Genomic DNA, 22,003 nt, shown 5'->3' on the forward strand with positions numbered 1-22,003 from the left:
CCAGCCACATTGTGAATAAAACTTCAAAAAAACTTTGGCCCATTGTACAGAGTGATAAAGACATCAACATTCCTAATACCCGATTGTTGGCATGTTACCAACGTGCCCCTAATCTCCGTGACATGTTGGTAAAAACCGACATCACAAAATTTAACCAACCCCCTAAACCAGCTCCTAGGGGATGTATCCGCTGTACATGTACAGTTTGTACATGCATGATACCCGGCAACGTGTTTTATCACCCACAACAGGGCACTAAATTTACGATTCGCCATACCCTGAGCTGTGAGTCACGGTTCGTGGTATATCAATTAATTTGCCCCTGCGGCCTCTCATACATAGGCAAAACGGAAAGAACTTTTAAAGAGCGTATAACAACCCATAGATCCACTATTAGACAAGCTCTCGCAGGAGGTAAATGCGACCAACCGGTCCCTAAACATTTTGTGGCGTTCAAACATTCGTTGCCTTCCCTAAGGTACCGAATGATAGATCATGTTCCCCTGAACTTGAGAGGTGGAAACCGTGGTTTGCTATTATTGAAATGTGAAACCAGGTGGATCCACCGCCTTGACACCCTTGCCCCTAAGGGGTTAAATGAGCACCTGGGTATCAGCTGCCTTGCCAGGAAGCTATAATAATTATCCTTTTAGCATTATGAAAAAAAGTTTTCTTTGTACTTTAAGGTATATTTGTCCCATGCGCGCAATGTTAATATACTTCGCGCTACATTATCCAATACTGCTGCTGGTCCAATTTTGCTATCGCTCATGCACTTTATTACTTACATAAGGTCAGAGTAATTGTCTGTCTTATTTGCTTATTATGTGAAACGATGCACATGTGACATGGTTTATAATAGCGATTAGTGCAAGTACCCAGCATGAGCCTGCATATCATTGTTCTGTTTGTATTTGTTTTGTTGTCTAGTGTTCCCATGGTGATGGTAGCACGATACACCAGCAGGATGATGTCATCCCTAAGCGCCCACTGAGTGGGAGGCGGGGAGTCATGCTGTCCTAACTGCACAGAGGTGAATAAAGGTATGTTCCTGTTATGTATGATGTTAGCCTGATGAAAATGTCGCAATAAAGACATTGAAACGTTGCCTTTAAACCGCTTCATGTCCTGTTAATTTGCAGGGAGTGCCGCACCTCCAAGCTGTTGTTTATATATATATATATATATATTGTAGTAGAAAAGTAGCACTCTCAAAATTCAGTGGTTATTTGCTGGGGTGCCCAGAAACTCAGGTTCCAAACGATTTCCATAAGGACCAATGATATCCAATAAACAATATGGAGCGCACTCACCAGACTTTTTTCAGAGTCCTTTGTTAAAAAGCAAGACTTTAATGATACATCTTAAAAGGTAAGTCGACATTTTGGGTCCACATCAGACCCTTTGTCAAGACACAGCAACCACAGGTATCCCAGAGACAGTTTAAAACCAGACTCCCTACTCACCAGTTAAGTACCATAACGCCCCTCCTCTCATGGAGTAACAGCCAATCAGCAAAATATAATTAGAGCAAAACAGGTGATAACACAGGTGGTGACTGTAAAGGTATATGTACACTCACCCTATGCCATATAATGGTGCAGGGTCCGATCTGGAACCACCTGTATTGCGGCGTGCGGGTCATAGATCCGGAAGCAGCTTACTCTGCTGGCTTCCTGTGGGTGCGTGCGTGTCAGCCGACGCGATACTACGCTATCCCACGTGACCTACATCCAGATTAGGCATGCGTTCCAGCTCAATATGCTGGACGCTGCCCTTTACCATTTCCGCGTTCCACAGACCCGGAACTTGCGGCAGCGTACTTTCTTAGCACAATAGCAAACGGAGAATGCTGTTGAAATCATTTATATTTTATTTAGAAATACTAAAATGTTTTAATCTACCAAGTGAGGAGTTATAAAGATCAGATGGATGTTATTTAACTCAATGCTATGCGCTAACAGAAACACAACGTTTCAAGTGCGGGATTAAGCACTACAGGGGGGGCCTCAACTGCACAAAAATAGAGATAAAAAATTCAAATATATAAGTGGTGGTCATAAATTGCCTATATTTAGTATGGGGGTATTACATGGTGTACCTCATAATGGTATATATATACACACACACACACACACACACACACACACACACACACACACACACACCATCGGCGCAGCACTCAGAGATTCAGAAATGACGGAAGCAGACCACCCAGTTACATCAAAGTTTCATTTCCAACAGAAATATCATCAAGATACAAACGTACAATGATACAGGAGCTCACCTTATACCTTCCCCGTGAGTACGAGGTCTGCCTCCTGGGGATCGCCCATCCGGTCATGCTGCTTGGAGAGTCCACGCCAGCTGTCCCATTGTAGTGATGTCACCGACCGGGGTCTCTCCTGCAGTACGTAATCCTCTGTGCATCCTTTGTCCTGACGAAGGGAATAATAATAAATTTCCCTAAACCTTGACTGAAGACCATGGTGAGGTCTCTTTTATCGGTTGGTTTGGAGTGCCAGTTGCAGGGGTCTTGACCCCAAGGAGGAATATATATATATATATATATATATATATATATATATATATATATATATATATATATATATATATATATATATATATATATATATATATATATATATATATATATATATATATATATATATATATATATAGCAAATTGATAGCTCGCACAACACCTATGAAATAAATAAATGTCCGTGCCCGGTCATGTAGAATATATAATTGCCATCCTCATCACAAGGAAGAACCAGCACTGGACCACCAGATGAAATGAAAAAAATCTCTTTAGTGAAGCAACTTTGTACAGGATTGTAGCATCATAATCCAAGCTTCCAGAAATGTAAATCCAGCTACTAACACAGTTATAACACAGCTCCAAGTGTGACAATGGCATGGGACCAATAGGTTTTCCCACCCTCAGGCATACACATTGAATACGTTACTGTGACCGGATCTTAGTAGCAGTCTGTCAGTAGGTCCCGACGGACCGTTTCGGTGCCCTGCACACCTTCCTCAAAGGGACAAAGGACTGACATCGGATGCAATATAGACACTGCTTAAATAGGGCAAAAGACCGGCAAATCACCTGTACTCACCTGCGCCCCGTCTCCTACTCCATTCCTCCACGTGCGCGCGTCTTCCGGTTTCCAGGAGTGACGTCAGACGCCAGCCGGCGCATCCGCGCCCGGGAGTGACGCGACTCACTGGTCCCCGTCACGCAGCCTACAACGCGGGGAAGAGAAAGAGGTTCCTAGGCGCAAGCATCATAAACGTTACCATGGTTACCCTCGTATGTGTTTACTAGCACAATCCTTCGTACCCTCATCGAAAGGGGAACGGGGCATACCATATTAAATACATCATGAGCTCATTTAATATGTTTAATTTACGTTAAGTGTATATATTGTTTATTAGATTATTTTTTTTTTTTAAATTAGTCTTATTGTGGTCACATTCTCTCATGCACCCTGTTTTTAACTAAGATTCCATAGCTTGTGTTAGCCATTTCCCTAGATGATTAGTGACAGGTGTGTTGGTAGCTGCTCACCTATAAAAGCAAAGTCTGCTGTGAGCTTCAGACCTGATAGCATGCCTGGTATCAAACATTGATGTGATAGCTATGTGTATTGCAGCCATTTTCAGCGATAGTGGTAGGACCCGCAGAACAGTGGGGTCCCTTGACGGGGGCTGCAGGCTTAAATGCATTGATCAATTCATGAACCAAATCTCCACTATTTATTATCAGTTAATTTAGTGTGTGCAGAGCCCATCCAATGTCTGTTTAAACAATGTGGTCACAAGCCATAGGGCACCCCAAAACTAGGAAAGGTGAGTGCCGATGTTAAGTGTGTATATATATATATATATATATATATATATATATCAGCTCTCCCAGTGTCCTAATTTGCTGCCCGCAAAAGGGAAGGTGGAAGCCTCCGTGGATACACGTAGAAATAAAGCAGTCCCTCCCCTCTCACGTCTCTCTTACTCTGCACATTTTTCATCTCTCCCTGTGCAGGGCAAAATGGTTTTGCCATGGTACAGACTTTTCTTTCCTTTCTTATACTTTCCTCCCATCTTCCACCTCTAACATGCAGTCCTTAAAAGGATGCCTATGATGATTGCAGACCGTATGTCTTTGCTGGTCCTCTCTCTTCCTCTTGTCTAGTATCAGTACCCCTGTCCTGCCACACAAATATGCAAGTGGCAACATAGAGCGGGATTCGAACACTTTCTCAACACGTAGAAATTAAGTGAAGTAAAAAATTGTCTCCCTTTTAATTTTGTACGTGCAAAGAAAAAAGATCATGGACCACACAAGACCAAAACAAAACAAATACTCTCATGTAGCCTGATTGATAGGGATGATGTCTACTTTTTGTTCATCCTCTTTACGTTCTGCCCTTATGGTCATGTCATGTCATGCCATGTCCAGCAGAGATCTGAGTGATTTTGGTGGTGACCAGATTACTACTATATTTTTAGCATTCCATCTTCATTCATGGAAAAAAGCATCTGATGAGAAGCATACCCATGCAGTGAGTCGTGCTTAGCTGGACATAGAGCGCTTTACTAAGTAATAGCCACATCTTTCGCTTACCACCACTTGGTACTACTAACTGAAGAAGTGGAGTGGGGAAAGGAGAAGCTACATAAGGAGACCCAAAAAACAATATGGGCCTATGAAGAGTGAGACACAAGCGCATAGTGCAAGTTATGATGATAACGTAACATATGTTCTTCGCAAAGAGGGTTGCAAATTGCAAGGTTTTTTTTTCGGATGCAGGTGTAAGTGTAAATTGCGTTCAACTCCACATGACCTCCTCAATGTTTTATAAAGTAAAAAATAAATATAAGATAATATAGATCAGGTGCTCTGAAATTTGTGCCCTGTAAATATAATCTAATTCAGGCATTCCCAACAAGGTACAGGTTGTAGTGGTCTCTAGACTACAGCACAGATGGTCAAATCAGAATAACTGAGGTACTAATTAAGTCATCTCTGCTCAAGCATGGATAGCACTAAAAACCTGGACTTGAAGAGCACGATTGGGAATGCCTGACCTAATTGTTATGTGTTGCATGTTTCAACATGTGTGCTTATGGAATTTCGCTTCTCCACAGGCTGCTGACACTTGGGTTGTCATTGCTACATGCAGACGTGGTTCCAAATGCCACCATCCGGAATGTTCTTAGAGAAAAAATATACTCAACAGCGTTTGACTACTTCAGGTAGAGAATAAATTACTAGCGTGTTCTTTTTTAGAATTTTTTTGTTTTAACAATGTGTTAAGCCATGCCGTCTGTGATGGAATCTTGAGAACTTTGTGCAACATAACATATGTCGTTTTTGGTTTATGTAAAGAAATATAAGAGCAGTGTGTTCTGTCTCTGGATAGTTCCCCTCCTAAATTCCCAACGCAAACAGAAAAGCAGCTTCGGGAGGATATCAGCATTATGATTAAGTTTTGGACTGCTATGTTCTCTGACAAGAAGTATCTTACAGCTAACCAGCTTGTTCCCCCAGGTAAGATTCTCCATTACACACTTTAATATGTACAGAATGATTTAGTCCTCTATTCTTCCTAAGATCTGCATTTCATTTTTATGTAGCTTCACTTGTATCTTCTCAAAACTTAGCTCTGTCTACCACAAGTGCAAAAATCGAACAGCAGTGTTCAGGCTCCGATATAAAGTCGTGTAGAGGTCAAGGTGTCCATACACTGTGTGACAGGGCAGTGCGATGAGATGAGCGCTCCCGTGCATATCCCATCGCACAGCACATAAAGTCCACGACACCCCTGGAGGGAGAATAAATTAGTGTGCCGAGCGTAGCGAGGCACCGGGCCCGCTGCGTGGCGAGCGCAGCGAGCCCGCAAGGGGGGGGGGGGGCGATCCACGTCCCCCCCTTGTCGGGATTTCGGCTGTCGGGATTCCGGCGTCGGGATTCTGAACGCCAGGATCCCGACCGCCGGGATTCAGTACTGAATCCGATATTTTAAAGTTTCCTGGAAAAAGAACTAACGATTACTAGAGCCAAGGTGGATGCAGTTTTGAAGCTTTTGATTACTTGATTAATATTCAATACAGATGTCTTCACATGCATATTTCTCTTTCAATGGTCCTGGTGACACAGCTCACATTGGGATGTAGGAGGGTCCGGAGCAGCCAGGCACCTATGCTAAAAGCTTTGAGAGGTAGGCTCCTCCCTCTGCATCCCAGAATCCTCAGTGCGTTTTAGGTGCCCACCGGAGTGGGTGCTATGCTGAAAGGGCTGCAGGGCAGCCAGAAGATTTAGAGATAGTTAGGTGTTTTTTATTTTATTAATTTTACACTTTGGCACCATTTAACCACGGACCCCGCTGTAGCAGGGACAGATGGTCTCTTCCCACACTCTGCTTGGTGCCGTTTTGGGAGACGCTAGCTGCGGAGCTGAAACGCTGTATCCTGCAGAGTGCTTGATTCTCCTGGGCATCGCCATCCCCACTATCTGGAGGAAGTGTCCGGAGGCTTCAGACAGATAAGTACTGGCTATACATTGAAGTACTATTCGCCTGTCATTTTGCACTGTGTGATTATTAATCATGACAGAAAGGCAGTCTGCAACCTTGGGGGAGGGAGCCCTTAACACATTGAGCATGTGCAGAGTTTGTGCACTAGTATTAACCCCTGAACAGATGACCCAAGGGGATATGTGCCCTGTTTGTGCAGCTGTGAGACCCATGGGTGCTACAACTCAGAGAGTGGAGCAGACAGAACCAGCATGGGCTACAGCTCTGGGCAGGTCAGTTCCTGCTTTAGTGCAGTTGTTGGATAAGCAGAGGGATGAAATGGTGAAATCTCTTTGACCTATGTCATCCTCTCAACGTTCTTCTGGCTCCTTTCCATTAACACAAGGAGAACCAGTTTTGCTGCAAGTGATGCAGGATACAGCTAAGGGTATCAACAGATTTAATGCACTTCTGGATAAGTTTGACAAGGATTCCGAAGTTGCTTCTAAACATTCTCACTCATCTCTCCCTGTATTGAAGGATTCAGGGGAGGAGGGGGAATGCTGTTATGATGTACCCTGGGAGCAGGGGGATGATGATGTGTCTGTCCCCGGAGTGGAGGATTTATTCTTAGCTGTCAAACAAGCTTTAAGCTTATCTGATGATAACAAAACTCCAGCAAAAGGGGTGTTTAAAAGACAGCGCAGAGAGGCTGTTACTTTTCCATCAGATGAAGGTTTGCAATACCTGTTGGAGGGGGCTTGGAAAACGCCCGATAGGAGACTCCAGATGCCTAAAAGGTTTTTGAACCTTTACCCTATGCCAGAGGAGCATGTAAATCTTTGGGAAAAGGTCTCTTTGGTTGACGCACCAGTATCTAGATTATCAAAAGCTACCGTGCTTCTCGTTCAAGGGGGTGCTGCATTTAAAGACCCTGTTGAGAAAAAGCTTGATGGGAATCTTAAAGCAATTTTTGAAGGTGTGGGGTTTACCCTTAGACCTATTATTGCTTCTGCATGGGTTTCTAAGGCTATGATTGTATGGGCAAATGCTATGTGTGCAATGGTACATTCAGACCCAGGGATCTTAATTCTGGCTGTAAAATTAAAGGCTGCAGCAGAGTATAATTTAGAGGCTGGAGAAGAGGCGCTCAAAATGTCTTCCAGAGTTTCTGTGGTCTCTGTGAATGCTAGGAGAGTTCTGTGGCTCAAGGCCTGAGAGGCGGACAATGAGTCCAAAAAGTCCTTAGAAGCATTGGCTTTTAAAGGGAACCTTCTGTTTGGTTCCGAATTGGATGACATTATTAAACAGGCTACGGGGGGAAAAGTACCTTTCTGTCGGCCCCTACCGTTAAACAGAACTCAAGATTCTCTGCCTTTCGGTCATCCTTTCGTCCCTCCCCTAGAGGAGGTGCGTCCTTTAAAGGGCAATCCTACAGAGGAAAATTCCAGTTCGGGAAAGAGGAAGGCCCCAAAATCCCGCTTTGATGCTTTTAATAAGAAACAGAGTGCCACAGGTGAGCAAAAATCCTCAGCATGACAACCAGGAGACTCCCCTATCTGTCCTCAGAGTGGGGGTCGCCTCCTGCAATATCGGGACACTTGGGCCTTATTGGAACAGGATCCTTGTGTCCTGAATGTAGTTTCTCTCGGATACAAGATAAACTTGAGAGATTTAACACAAAAAAGGTTCTTACCTACACCATTACCAAAAGAGGTACGTCTCAGAAAAGCCCTTTTGGGGGCTACTCAGTCTCTTCAAGAAAAAGGTGTGGTGATCCCTGTACCGCGGGAGGAGAGAAATAAGGGGTTTTACTCATTCTTTGGTACTTGTGGAGTATCACGGCTCCCACGACCTGCATCGTATGCAGATCGTATGCTAAAAATCGCATCGCATATGGCATACGATGCGATTCGATGTTTTACCGATTTTTGACCATTTTTGCTCAAAAATCGTATGCCATCGCATGGCATCGTATGCCATATGTAATGGCATACGATGCGATACGATGTTTTACCGATTTTTGAGCATTTTAGCTCAAAAATCATATGCGATCGCATCGGATGCCATGCGATGCGATCGCACCCGATTTTGCATTGAAATGCATCAGAATGCATTGAAATGTGTATTAAACTTGTGAAATGCCCCCAAATGCCATTTTTCATAGTGCACCACCCCCACTATCAACGTCAACCCGAAGCGTGGCGAGCGCAGCGAGCCCGCGAGGGGCGGCGGTACGTATCCTACGACCTTTTCATACCCCCACTATCCACGTCGGCGTGGAGTTGAGAATAGAATAGTGTGGCGAGCGCAGCTAACCACCGAGCCCGAAACGTGGCGAGCGCACGCAGATACCTTCACAGCTATACGCGTCCCCTCGCGGGCTTCACAGGTATCCGCGTCCCCTCGCGGGGCTCGCCACGCTTCGGGCTCGGTGGCTCGCTGCGCTGCCACACTATTCTATTCTCAACTCCACGCCGACGTGGATAGTGGGGGTATGAAAAAGGTAGTAGGACGCGTACCGCCGCCCCTCGCGGGCTCGCCACGCTTCGGGTTGACGTTAATAGTGGGGGTGGTGCACTATGAAAAATGGCATTTGGGGGCATTTCACAAGTTTAATACACATTTCAATGCATTCTGATGCATTTCAATGCAAAATCGGGTGCGATCGCATCGTATGGCATCCGATGCGATCGCATATGATTTTTTAGCTAAAATGCTCAAAAATCGGTAAAACATTGTATCGCATCGTATGCCACTACATATGGCATACGATGCCATGCGATGGCATACGATTTTTGAGCAAAAATGGTCAAAAATCGGTAAAACATCGTATCGCATCGTATGCCATCGTATGCCACTACATATTCGGGCGAGCAGTGATGAGTACTGCAAACCTGAGCGTACCCTCCCTAAGGTCCGGCTCTTGAATGTCCCAGTGTGAGCTGTGTCACCAGGACCATTGAAAGAGAAAAAGGGATTTTTGTAAGAACTTACCGTTCAAATCCCTTTCTCTGATATGGTCCTGGTGACACAGCGATCCCTCCCCTGTATTTTGACAAACTATTGGTGTAATTCCCATTTGGTGGTTAAAAGCGCTCTCTATACCTCTATTCCTCTTATAACGGTTATGTTAATGTATTGGGCAGTGGCGTAGCTACGTTTTGGGGGGGGGGTTTTAACTATAGCACCGCAGCCCCCCCGCGCTCCCACATGCACAGCGGCCCCCCCCCCGTGGTGGCGGGGGCTGCGGTGCTATAGTTACGCCGCTGGTATTGGGCATATAATATGTTCAGGCATTGTACTGAGTTAATGAATTCCAGTGGGCTTTGGAAGTTGAACTGAAGATTCTGGGATGCAGAGGGAGGAGCCTACCCCTCTGAAAAGCTTTAGGATAGGTGCCTGGCTCCTACGGACCCTCCTACATCCCAATGTGAGCTGTGTCACCAGGACCATATCAGAGATAGGGATTCGAACGGTAAGTTCTTACAAAAATCCCTTTATCCTCCATGTGATACAAGTTGTGTTAAACATGAGCTCTGTGTGATCTTATGGAGCCGGGCATCTTTGTTTGCTACTTTTTAGCTAAATAGCGCCTTATTTGCAAAACTGGGTTAATTGGAAGCACAAGCTGATTCTGCTGATTAAAATTATATCTTAATGTTAGTGTTTTCCTGGAAATCAGTGTAACATAGCATTTAATGCTTGTGTGTTCTATTCGCTCTGTTTTGCAAATAAAAAATGAGTCACAAAGAAGACTCCCACCACTACAGAGTGGGTGCGTCTAGAATGTTTGTGGACACATTTGCATAAAAAAAAAAAAACAGGGAATGGGTTAGTGCAATTAGACATTATGTAAAATATTACCATACTTTGAGCAAGTTGACACTCCTCAACTCCTGACTCCTAAATCTCTTATAACCTAATAATATTAATATATTTCCTTTTTTTTTATTTTTTTATTCCATATTTATATATTTTGTAAAATGAGCTTCCTATGGTAGTAGATAACTTTCATTGTGATTTGTGGTTTCTTGGATTTAATTTTGCCTATAGATAATCAGGATCCATCCATGAACAGCCTGTCTGTCATGGTGGATGTCACCCGCAGTAATTTGGATGTAACGATGGGATCCCGACAACAGACTCCTCAGGGCTGGATAAATACATACCCCTTATCCAGTGGCATGTCCACTATATCTAAGAAATCTGGTATGTGCTGCTTCTCTCTTTCCTTTTTATGCTATGTGAAGGTTTTACATACAGTAAGGCCCTTATTCTGGTTCACTCGCAAGGCTGCGTCCCCCATACGCCACCCGCACGGCCAACCGCCCCCGCCCACCGTGATCCACGCACTGCTGCGAATGGATAATTCCATAATCTATTCACAGCCTTGGGTGCGGGGGATAAATCGTTCGATGGTCGGCGACCATAAAATGATTTCTCCAACGCATGCAGATCAGAGACACTTCTATGGCTCCCCATACCTGCGTAATTGCCTGGGAGTGCCCATAAAACGCTGGGCGTTCCCATAGGCTTTGCACCCCGCTGCTGCCCCATGCCCACCGCCCGCATTACTAGGTGCGAGTGGGATGGCGCACATGTAGTTCGCCGGGCTCGCTTGCACCCTGCGTCTGCACATGTGCAGAAATGCTTCTGTGCATGTGCAGACGTAAGACATAGGTCCCCCGTGAGAACACACGGGGACCGAACAAATCAGAATAACCCCTAAATGCAATTTTAAAGTCTCTGGCGTTAATCGTTTTGCTGGTCTGTAATGCAGCCATTTACTTAATGTTCTGTCCTCAGGTTTGGCAAAGAAAACAAATCGGGGAACACAATTGCACAAATACTACATGAAAAGGAGGACACTGCTGTTATCTCTTTTGGTAATGTCTGAATGTGCTATTATCATACTGTGCCTAAGAAATAAATTTGTGCTCTCCAAAAACTACAACATGTGCTTATATTCATCCTGCAAAAATATCTCTTCTGTTTCTTCAGTTAAAGCGATAAGTTTTGTCGGTATAAAGCTGTTTGTGGTACAATTGTCAGTATTTCCAAACGTTGCACTACTCCTAGGCCACGGAGGTTGACCGGCTGACCACATGGTACAACCCTCTGTCTGCTCCTGAGTTGGAACTGGATCAGACAGGAGAGATTAGTGTTGCAAACTGGAGATCAAAGTACATCAGCCTGTCCGAGAAGCAGTGGAAAGACAATGTGAACCTGGCATGGAGCATTTCTCCACACCTGGCCATTCAGTTGCCAATAAGGTAAATTAACCAAAGAAGCTCCTTTATAATAAAGGTCCATCTTCACTTTGTGGTTTGTTTTACCAGATATGGAGGGGTAGGGTGGTATCCGTGCGCACTATTTTACTCCAGAAATATCTGCAGCCCTCTGTTGCCAAAAATAGAGAGTAACACCGACTCTTAAATAGATGCAGAAAAAAGGGGGGTTCAGGTCAACAGGCTAGGCGCAAATATTCTAAAGTGGATATGTGAATAATCTGGACCCACAGTGGGGAAATTTTACCAGAACAAAGATTTATTACACAGGAAATTCACAATAAAAGTGCAAATGCAAAAACAAATGCAAAAACAGAATGTGCAAAGTGCAAGTGCAGCAGCAATACAATATATACAATTCCAAAGTGACAATGCATAAATATTTCAAAGTGCATGTACAATGGACACGACGGGGAAATCTGATGCTTTTATCTCACCATTCCAGGGAGGTGCGGTGGGCTAGGTGCTATAGATGGTAGGTCCCGGGTAGCAGGAATAGAAGCACCACCGCACAGGCTTTGGATGGGGATACACAGGTATAGCAGCAGAGTCCTCCCGTCAGAGTGTTGGCATCCTCATAACATGTTTCGGAATCAGGTTCCTTCTTCAGATGTGGATGCCAGCACACTGAAGGTAAGGGTTTTTATACCCTAGGTGATTAGCTAAACCAAATCACCTGCATTGCACACCTCCGTTTGACCGGAAGTGACGTTTTTTGGTGTTTTTTTTTTTTTTTTTCAAAATTTTTTTTTTTTTTTTTTTTGTGTGCACTTCAGACTTTTCTCCTGTTTGTGCACATGAGATAAAAGTCCCCCGCAGTGTAGTTCCGCTCAGATGCGGACACTGCAGGCATGGGCAATAGGAACTAGGTTGAATGCGCAGAATCTCGCGTCGTCCAGACCGGAAGTTGCACCACCGGATGTGATGCTTGCATTTCAGAACACTTCCTGTTTGCGTTCCAATGCGACTTGTTCATCTCCGGATCCAATTTACAAGATTTGCAGGGTTACATCTAGCGATTCATATTTATATTGACGACGGTGACCTTTCATCATTCAATGTAGTTCATTCTTATGGGGAATCTTTTGCGATCCTTTGATATTTCTAATGTTCCCAAATCTCCATTTTGGAAGCTGGCAGGTCAGCAGATTGGGCAAAAAATCCTATATGGCCACATCTGTAATCTAAGCCCTACTTCATTCAGGCTGAGTCCATCCCTGATGTGGCCATATTTTGTGTATGGATCCGCCAGGTGCCATATAGAATAAATAAATAGATAAAAAAGAGGATTAAGATACAGGTAATATTACACATTAAAACAAGTTAATCTAAAAACCACTTCAACTCGAAATCAATATTGAGTCCATGTGGTGTGAGGGTATTTAAATTAAAAATCCAGCGCATTTCACTCTGGGCAAGAAGTTTCGCCACATTTTTATCTTTCCAGGTGTTTTTTGCTACTTGGATTCCTAAAAACCTTTTTATATGCTTCTCATTGCTCCCGTGTTTCATTTTAAAGTGCTCAGAAACTGAGTGGCTCATAAGACCTTTTCGAATATTATATATGTGTTCGGCAAGCCTCACTTTTAAATTTCTGGAGGTCTTGCCGACATATATAAGGCCACAGGTGCACTCTAAAAAATAAATCACGTTTCGTGTATGACAGGTGATGAAATCTTTTATTTTGTAGGTTTTATCATTGATCTTAAATTCAGTATATTTCCTTTCAATGTTAGGCCTGGTGGTAGTTTTGCACATTGTGCACTCGCCGCATCTATGAAAACCTACATTTCTGGTACTCGGAGGTTTCTCTATGAGAGCGCTCCGTACTAACTGATTTTTTAGGGATTTGGCTCTCCTATAGATAAAGGATGGTCTCTTGGGTATTTTTTCGCCACTCACAGGGTCATCTTGTAAGATTCTCCAATTCCTCTGTATGATGTTTTCTAATTTTTTGTGATGGCTCCCATACTGGCTGATGAAAGACCATTCTGTTTTATTATCTTGAGCCACTTTATTCTTTTCTATTAACAGAGTGCTTCGGTCAACTTTTTCTAATTCAACCAGGGCTCTATCTAGGGTTTGCTCTTGGTAACCTTTCTGTTTAAAACGATCTTTCATATCTCCAATTTCTTTTTGGAGAATGACTGGGTCCGCACAATTTCTCTTTAACCTCTTAAATTGACCCAAAGGAATGTTTTCTAACCACCTTTTATGGTGTTCACTTTGTATGTCAATATAAGAGTTGGAATCAGTGGGCTTTTTAAAAGTTTTGGTGCAGATGTGGTTATCTTTTATGTAAATCGTGAGATCTAAAAAACAGATTTCTTCCTGACTGGTTGTAAAAGTCAGGTTTATGTTAAAATCATTAGAATTAAGGCTTTCACAGAATTCTTTAAGATCACATTGGTTACCACTCCAGATAAAAAAGATATCATCTATGAACCGCCACCAGCACACCAGGCTCGCCCCTTCTGTTCTATGTGCATCAATGGTACTTAATTCCCAATGAGCCATGAACAAGTTGGCATAGCTAGGGGCGAACCTGGTGCCCATGGCGGTCCCCCTGATTTGAAGATAAAAGGTTCCATTAAAATAAAAATAATTATTGGTTAAAATGAATTTTATACCCTCCAATAAAAAATCTTTTAAGTTCTGGGAATATTCACTTCTATCAAGAAACCATGATACTGCTGTTAATCCTTTTTCGTTTTCAATCACAGTATACAATGTACTGACATCAGCAGTTGCTAAAAAACAGTCTGGACTCCATTTGCATGTATTCAATTTCCTCAAGACGTCTCCTGTATCCTTCAAATGAGACATAGTTTTTACAACCAAAGGTTGAAGGTAAGAATCGATCATTTCTGACAAATTAGAGGTCAAACTATTGGTACCCGTAATTATGGGTCGTCCTGGGGGAGCGGTAAGGTGCTTGTGCATTTTGGGTAATATATAAATAGTAGGGGTGGAAGGTGCTTCTATATTTACATATTCCATTTCAGTTTTTGTTATGCAGCCCTTTTCCATGGCCTTTTTTGTAAGGTCATGGAGTCCCTTGGTCATATTTTGTAACGGATCGCTCCGCAATTTTTTATATGTCGTTAGATCCTCTAGTTGACGATCAGTCTCTGCAATATATTTCTCTTTACTGAGTAATACCACCCCCCCCGCCTTTATCGGCGGGTTTGATAATGAGATCTGGATCTTTTTGGAGATTTTCTATGGCTAATTGTTCCTTTTTTGTAATATTTTTCTTTTTGCTACTGGTGAGTTTTTTGATCTCCTTGGTAACAATGGAATTAAAACTGTCTATGTTATTTCCCTTTATATGTTTAGGATAGAACTTGGATCTCCTTTTGAATTTGGAGGTGGGAATTTCTTCCACATTGGTGGTCTCTATTTCCTCCGTTTTTTTCAATTCGAAGAATTTTCTTATAGTGACCTTTCTTACGAATTTTTGGAGGTCCACATAAATATCAAAGGGGTTAACATTAGATGTGGGGGCAAATTTTAAGCCCTTTTGTAATACCTTTAATTCCGTTTCCGTAAGGGTGTGATTACTTAAATTAAACACCTTTCCGGGTTCATTAGGGGTGGTTTCAGGGGGAGGGGTAGTCTTTTTGTTCTTTTTCTTTATTTTTTTGGTACCTCCTCTCCTCCCTCTGTGGGTTTTAGAAGAATTTACTACGGTCTTCGTGGGGTGTAAGGTCTCTGTTCTAAAAAAGACCTTTTAACTTGATTGGTTTCTTGTAGGGGTTCATAACGATTACTTATGTTTAATGGTTCATTTCTTTCCCATCTGTTATGTTTATAAAAGTTTCTTTCCCTTTCATGCCAATCTTTTTGCCGAGTAAATCTATAGTCATTGTTCTCTCTATTTCTGTAGGAATGAGGTGGTATGTATGGGCCATACCTTTTGTTCTGACTGTGGGAGGTATTTTGATGGTAATTTTTGGGTTTGTTTATATTTTTCTGAGCTCTATTTTTTACCCATTGGGGTTTTTTATTATTATATTTTCTCATTGGTGTTAGGGCCGGTATCTCTACCATATCAATAGGGGTATCTTTTATGGTTAGATCAATGGCGGTATTAGGAGAGTCCCTTTTGAACTTTTTTTGCTTTTTTAATCTAAGTACCCTGGATTCTTTTTCTAATTTAGATAGGATGATTTTTTTCTTTTTCTTTTACATCCTCTAATTCCATGGCTGGTTCAATGAGTTTTTTAAGGTTTTCTATTTCAATATTGAGCTCAGAGGTCTCAATTCCTCTTTTTCTAATAATAAGGTCTATCAGGTTGGAGGAACATTTTTTTAAAATATTCTCCCATTCGATTTTAAAACTCTCATTAGTTGTTCCAAAGGATGGTGTTTTATTGATCACAAGTCCCTTGGGGATGAGCTTATGTACCTGATATTGCTCAAGGGTGGCAATTTCCCACCACAGTCTATTTTCTTTAATTAATTTTTGTTCCAATCTGTTTAGGATGGTCTCCAAGTTTTCATCCTGAATAGATGGATCAATTTGTGTATTGAAAGTATCTTTAATAAGATCTTTCCGGATTTCTCTATACTTAAACATATCCTGGCAGCACGGAAGCCTCCCTTTGGTGTCTAACAAATATACAAGATATGGAGGGGTAGGGTGGTATCCGTGCGCACTATTTTGCTCCAGAAATATCTGCAGCCCTCTGTTGCCAAAAATAGAGAGTAACACCGACTCTTAAATAGATGCAGAAAAAAGGGGGGTTCAGGTCAACAGGCTAGGCGCAAATATTCTAAAGTGGATATGTGAATAATCTGGACCCACAGTGGGGAAATTTTACCAGAACAAAGATTTATTACACAGGAAATTCACAATAAAAGTGCAAATGCAAAAACAAATGCAAAAACAGAATGTGCAAAGTGCAAGTGCAGCAGCAATACAATATATACAATTCCAAAGTGACAATGCATAAATATTTCAAAGTGCATGTACAATGGACACGACGGGGAAATCTGATGCTTTTATCTCACCATTCCAGGGAGGTGCGGTGGGCTAGGTGCTATAGATGGTAGGTCCCGGGTAGCAGGAATAGAAGCACCACCGCACAGGCTTTGGATGGGGATACACAGGTATAGCAGCAGAGTCCTCCCGTCAGAGTGTTGGCATCCTCATAACATGTTTCGGAATCAGGTTCCTTCTTCAGATGTGGATGCCAGCACACTGAAGGTAAGGGTTTTTATACCCTAGGTGATTAGCTAAACCAAATCACCTGCATTGCACACCTCCGTTTGACCGGAAGTGACGTTTTTTTTTTTTTTTTTTTTTTTTTTTTGTGCACTTCAGACTTTTCTCCTGTTTGTGCACATGAGATAAAAGTCCCCCGCAGTGTAGTTCCGCTCAGATGCGGACACTGCAGGCATGGGCAATAGGAACTAGGTTGAATGCGCAGAATCTCGCGTCGTCCAGACCGGAAGTTGCACCACCGGATGTGATGCTTGCATTTCAGAACACTTCCTGTTTGCGTTCCAATGCGACTTGTTCATCTCCGGATCCAATTTACAAGATTTGCAGGGTTACATCTAGCGATTCATATTTATATTGACGACGGTGACCTTTCATCATTCAATGTAGTTCATTCTTATGGGGAATCTTTGGTTTGTTTTACCATTGGTGGTGATGATAATCAGATGTTTTCTGCAATTCCAGATTTAAGAACTCTGAAGCCATTGGTGGAGAAGTGACGCGCCTAGTAAGGTTGGATCCAGGTGCTGTCAGTGACGTACCAGAGGCAATAAAGGTAAGTATTCAGGTGGTCGCGCTTCGCGTCTTATGCTTTGTACTTCAATATAAATTGCTTTCTTGCTGTATATAAATGATTATATTCTGCCTTTTTGTTTTGGTGTACAAATGGTATTTTTCTCCTATAGTATCTGGTGACATGGCATACAATTGATGCAGATGCTCCTGAGCTCAGCCATATTCTGTGCTGGGCACCAACGGACCCACCCACTGGACTCTCTTACTTCTCCAGCATGTACCCTCCACATCCACTAACAGCCCAGTATGGAGTCAAAGTACTGAGATCATTCCCTCCGGTAAGGACCCATTCTTTGCACTGACTTAGTACTTGTCTGTATAACCATTGTAGAGCAGGTGCATCTACTACAGTATTTCTTCTCCTACACACTGTGATGTCTAGTACATACATTTTTCATACTCATGGCCTTTTTCATTTTCCCAATTGTTTTATTTGATCTTTCAGGATGCGATATTGTTTTACATTCCACAAATTGTGCAAGCTTTGAGATACGACAAGGTGAGTCCATTATGTGGCATATACAACCTGACTTATGGCTAATTATTGGAAAGGAGGCTAACCAGGAAAATGCTGACTTGTTGTATGTGCTGCAATTCATAGGACACTGCTTCAAATTGGCAATAATCAATGCGTAAATTAAGCATCTCTCAAATGTATGACCTGCTTAATCCTGGGCTGTCTATTGGTGATCATGTAGCAGTCACATGGCTTGTTATGCTGTAGCCAACCTTTTCTGGTCAGTGTTTGTTTTATGCTACGCTTTGCATCGAACACGCTCTATTTAATAGAAAATGCAGGCACTCACAGAACATTCTAAAGCAGTAAGCTAAATTCTTACATAGAGGTTGACCCCTTCCATTAATGTTAAATTAGTATTATATGTGCCTTCAACGGAGGTGACGTTTATGTGGATTGTTTCTTCCTTGCATCATGTTCGCTCTTTTGTGAATATGATTGAGAATTCTTGTGTGCACTCAGATGGGGTATGTCCGGGAATACATCCTGTGGGCAGCTGCCAAGTCTCAGCTTCTGGCTCACCAGTTTATCTGGAACATGAAGACCAACATATTTCTAGATGAAGAAGGGCATCAGAAGGACCGTAAGTTGTGTTCATTCTGCTCTCTGTTCATGTGTGCATTATTTTGCTGAAGCATTGGCTCAAATTGGTGCTCTTTCCTGATTTATTTGTGTATTGTCATCTTCCAGCTGATATTGGTGAGTTGTTGGAGCAGCTGATGGAGGAGATCACAGGATCCCTGTCTGGGCCTGCAAAAGACTTTTACCAACGCGAGTTTGACTTCTTCAATAAAATAACCAATGTATCTGCCATCATTAAGTAAGTATATTGAATCGTAATAGGCAGGTTATCTTTGTGTAAGAAAATATCCAGGAATTCCATAAAGTGAGAATGAGCAGAGTAAATAAAAGACATTCTATATCTTATACTGGGCTAGTTATATCCCAGGAAAGTGCTTATTCCTTAGACATATGTCTTCTGTTGTGAATATTCCATTAAAATCCCAAGGCCTGACATCCAAAAGTGGATCAGCTCTGTGTACAGAACAAATAAAAACAGTGCTTTCTTTTAGCTCTAGTCTATGACATCAGCTCTCTTGCCCTTCCAATCATATTACTGCAAACTGCCAGTAATACAGGTTGAGTATCCCTTATCCCAGGGGAAGCCAACTCCAGTCCTTAAGAGCTACCAACAGTTCCCATTTTCCAGCTCACTTGGAAGGTGCACTCATTACTGACTGACACATTTTAAAAGATCCACAGGTGGAGCTAAATACTTCACTTGTGATACAGGGGCAGATTTATTAAGCTCGGTGAAGTGATAAACTGTCTGGTTTTTATCACCGGACAATCAGCTCCTACCTGTGAAGTTACAGGCTTGGTTTGAAACATGACAGGTAGGGGCTGATTGGACAGTGATAAAAACCAGACAGTTTATCACTTCAAAAGGGGGGTGGTCATAAGAAAGACCAAAAAGGGAACATGCAAACGGGTTTTTGGGGCACACTTGATGATAACGATAGTATAGTTAATGTGAAGAGATGATATATGGGTGAGATAAGACTTAACTTTTATTAAGAATAAACTCTAAAAAACAGTGATATTTAGATCAGATGCAAACAATGTGCTAAACAAGACAATACGTATTCAATAAATTGTATGTGGAAATATCACAAAATATATGGTTTTTAACCTATCAAAAAAGAGAGAGGGTCCTTGATACAATTATCAAAGTAGGCGCAATGTTAAGATGAAAATACACAAATACCTATAGCAAAAAAGGTCCCTGTTGTTAAACAGAAATTGTTCAATTAGTAACAATATAAAAGGAAATTATACAGGGTACAGGTATATAATTGTGGATGCTTGACACACCGAATCAAAAGGTTTAAGAGATATATATCAGTCTGTCTCCGTCATAAAATTATAAAGGGGGATTACTACCCGGGAGTGGGAGATAGTAATGAAAGGTCTCTACCTGATGGTGAAAAGAAATAGTGAAGATTTAAGAGTGTGAAACTTACAGAAGCATATAGAAAGATTAGTAAGATTGAGCTATGTCCAGAAGGTGATCTCCTGCTGCAATTTAATTACAACACCCGGTATTCCCAAAGAGTCTTCCCAAAGGTACTAGCCGGGCCCAACACTGCTTAGCTTCTGAAATCGGAATGGGTTCAGGCGATCCAGTGTGGTATGGTAGTAATATTTTAAACATGCGAGAGGGATACCCGCGTTTGAGGCTCAAATGAAATAAGGTGCTTCTGCTGTCAGAGGCGCCGTCAAAAGTCCACCCTGGTGCTCACCTGCATTGCAGGGGGGATGGATACGACGCGACTGATGAGAGAGCACTGAAATGAGAAGAGAACAGCGAAAAAGATGGGCTGGTGTCAATAATGCAGTCCCTAACCTCTGCTGTCCATCATCCACCTTAGGTGTCCAATAATAAATGAGAGAGTCAAGGATTGCTGATCCTGTCCCAGAAAGAGAAGAAATTAAATAATAAGGGCAGCACAACCAATGATGTTGTTACTGGTAGTGTTGTTGCTGGAAAAATGGGATGAGGTTTGTCAAGAGTAACGGGAATTAGTTGATCCAAAGTTTTTGGGGTTTGTATCCTCATGAGTGGTACATCTTAGTCCCCACAGGTGTCAATAAGTGGTAATTTCTGACAGGAGCTATTATGCTACCTTGAGGAGATTTATTGCTGGATTGCCCAGTCTGTGTGCTGCAAAGACAGAAGGAGCGATTGTTTACTGCCGTGTATTTAAGGAAGCAGATAATGATACAGACTGTGTAATGAATTCTGTGCTGATATCCACAGAATATAGGGAAGGGAAAAGAAGGGGGAGATAGTTACAGTAAATTAGGTGCCAATCACAATAAAATATGCATACAATCAGGATCAGAAATTATTACTGTTAACAGCGCTGGTCTCATGTTAATAAACAATTGCTACAAATGAAGAGAGTTCAATATAATTTCTTTTTTGAAAGAGACAGTACCCACTGCTGTGAGTGGGTTTCAAATGTAGCGGTGTTGTACACCAAATAGAGTAATGTGGCAGTATTTTATACACAGTATCTCATAGTTATATTGTACACAAAATTATACACAGAGAATCAACTAATGTTAAGCGCACGGAGTTTCATAACAGTGGTTGTAAAAATCATAACAGCGGATTTTCATTGATGCATTTGTACAAATAATGATAAGACTAAATTTCTGAATACCAGGGATAATTGCTGCAATAGGGTGCTGCTGCCTATAATAACTAGCGGAGGTGACCAGATGTAATTAATTAGCGCAACCGCTCAGTGTATTTTAGATATTGGCTAAAGTAATGGACACCCCGTGTTGGAGCAACGGATCAGTACATTTCAAATGCTGGCTCAAGTTATAGACACCCCGTCAGACGGTTACCGGCACTGAATTGCGGGGGCCGTCTGTGGAGTACAAATGTTGCTAAACCGTCTGGGGGTAGAAAAGGTGCAGAAGGCTAAGACAGTAAGCTCCCCAAGGAGAGTGAGGGGAGAGACGGTACTTAGCTTAGAGGACGCGGCACCCGACGCCAGATGACGGGAGCCGCTGCTCCTGATGTCAGGTAGTGACCAGCGTGGAAGACGGAGGTTGGGGGTGTGTCAGAGGCGTATCCTCACACGTGTTTCGCCTGTGGCTTTCTCAAAGGACGCTGACAGGGAAGCAGAACAGCCGGTATAAGTGTGTGGCTCTGTCCAATTGGAGCCAGGGGGAAGGTAAAAGGATGACTAATGGGATGAAATGGAAATGGCCGTGAGATGAGTTGGAAGGAAAGAGAGAAAGGGGGAGGGGGCGATAATGCAGGTGACGCAGTGTTGCGCTCTGTTTATAATAG

General features: G+C 42.4%; 1 protein-coding gene and 1 pseudogene across 2 annotated transcripts in view; one reads left to right on the plus strand and one right to left on the minus strand.

Annotated features, from left to right (window-relative positions):
• The window catches only part of PI4KA (phosphatidylinositol 4-kinase alpha), a 141,291-nt gene that overhangs the window by 106,570 nt on the left and 12,718 nt on the right, over positions 1–22,003 (plus strand). For both annotated transcript variants that reach the window (XM_083149000.1, XM_083149011.1), the window contains 10 exons: positions 5,155–5,262; positions 5,430–5,557; positions 10,578–10,733; positions 11,331–11,410; positions 11,604–11,797; positions 17,505–17,595; positions 17,726–17,893; positions 18,061–18,114; positions 18,595–18,715; positions 18,823–18,952. In XM_083149000.1, the coding sequence (XP_083005126.1) occupies positions 5,155–5,262; positions 5,430–5,557; positions 10,578–10,733; positions 11,331–11,410; positions 11,604–11,797; positions 17,505–17,595; positions 17,726–17,893; positions 18,061–18,114; positions 18,595–18,715; positions 18,823–18,952 (1,230 nt within the window). The remainder of the gene's footprint in view (positions 1–5,154; positions 5,263–5,429; positions 5,558–10,577; positions 10,734–11,330; positions 11,411–11,603; positions 11,798–17,504; positions 17,596–17,725; positions 17,894–18,060; positions 18,115–18,594; positions 18,716–18,822; positions 18,953–22,003) is intronic.
• Positions 20,220–20,337, minus strand: LOC146040174 (5S ribosomal RNA; annotated as a pseudogene).

This window comes from Crinia signifera, chromosome 1 (genome assembly GCF_055691185.1).
Source record: "Crinia signifera chromosome 1, ASM5569118v1, whole genome shotgun sequence".
Taxonomy (NCBI): domain Eukaryota; kingdom Metazoa; phylum Chordata; class Amphibia; order Anura; family Myobatrachidae; genus Crinia; species Crinia signifera.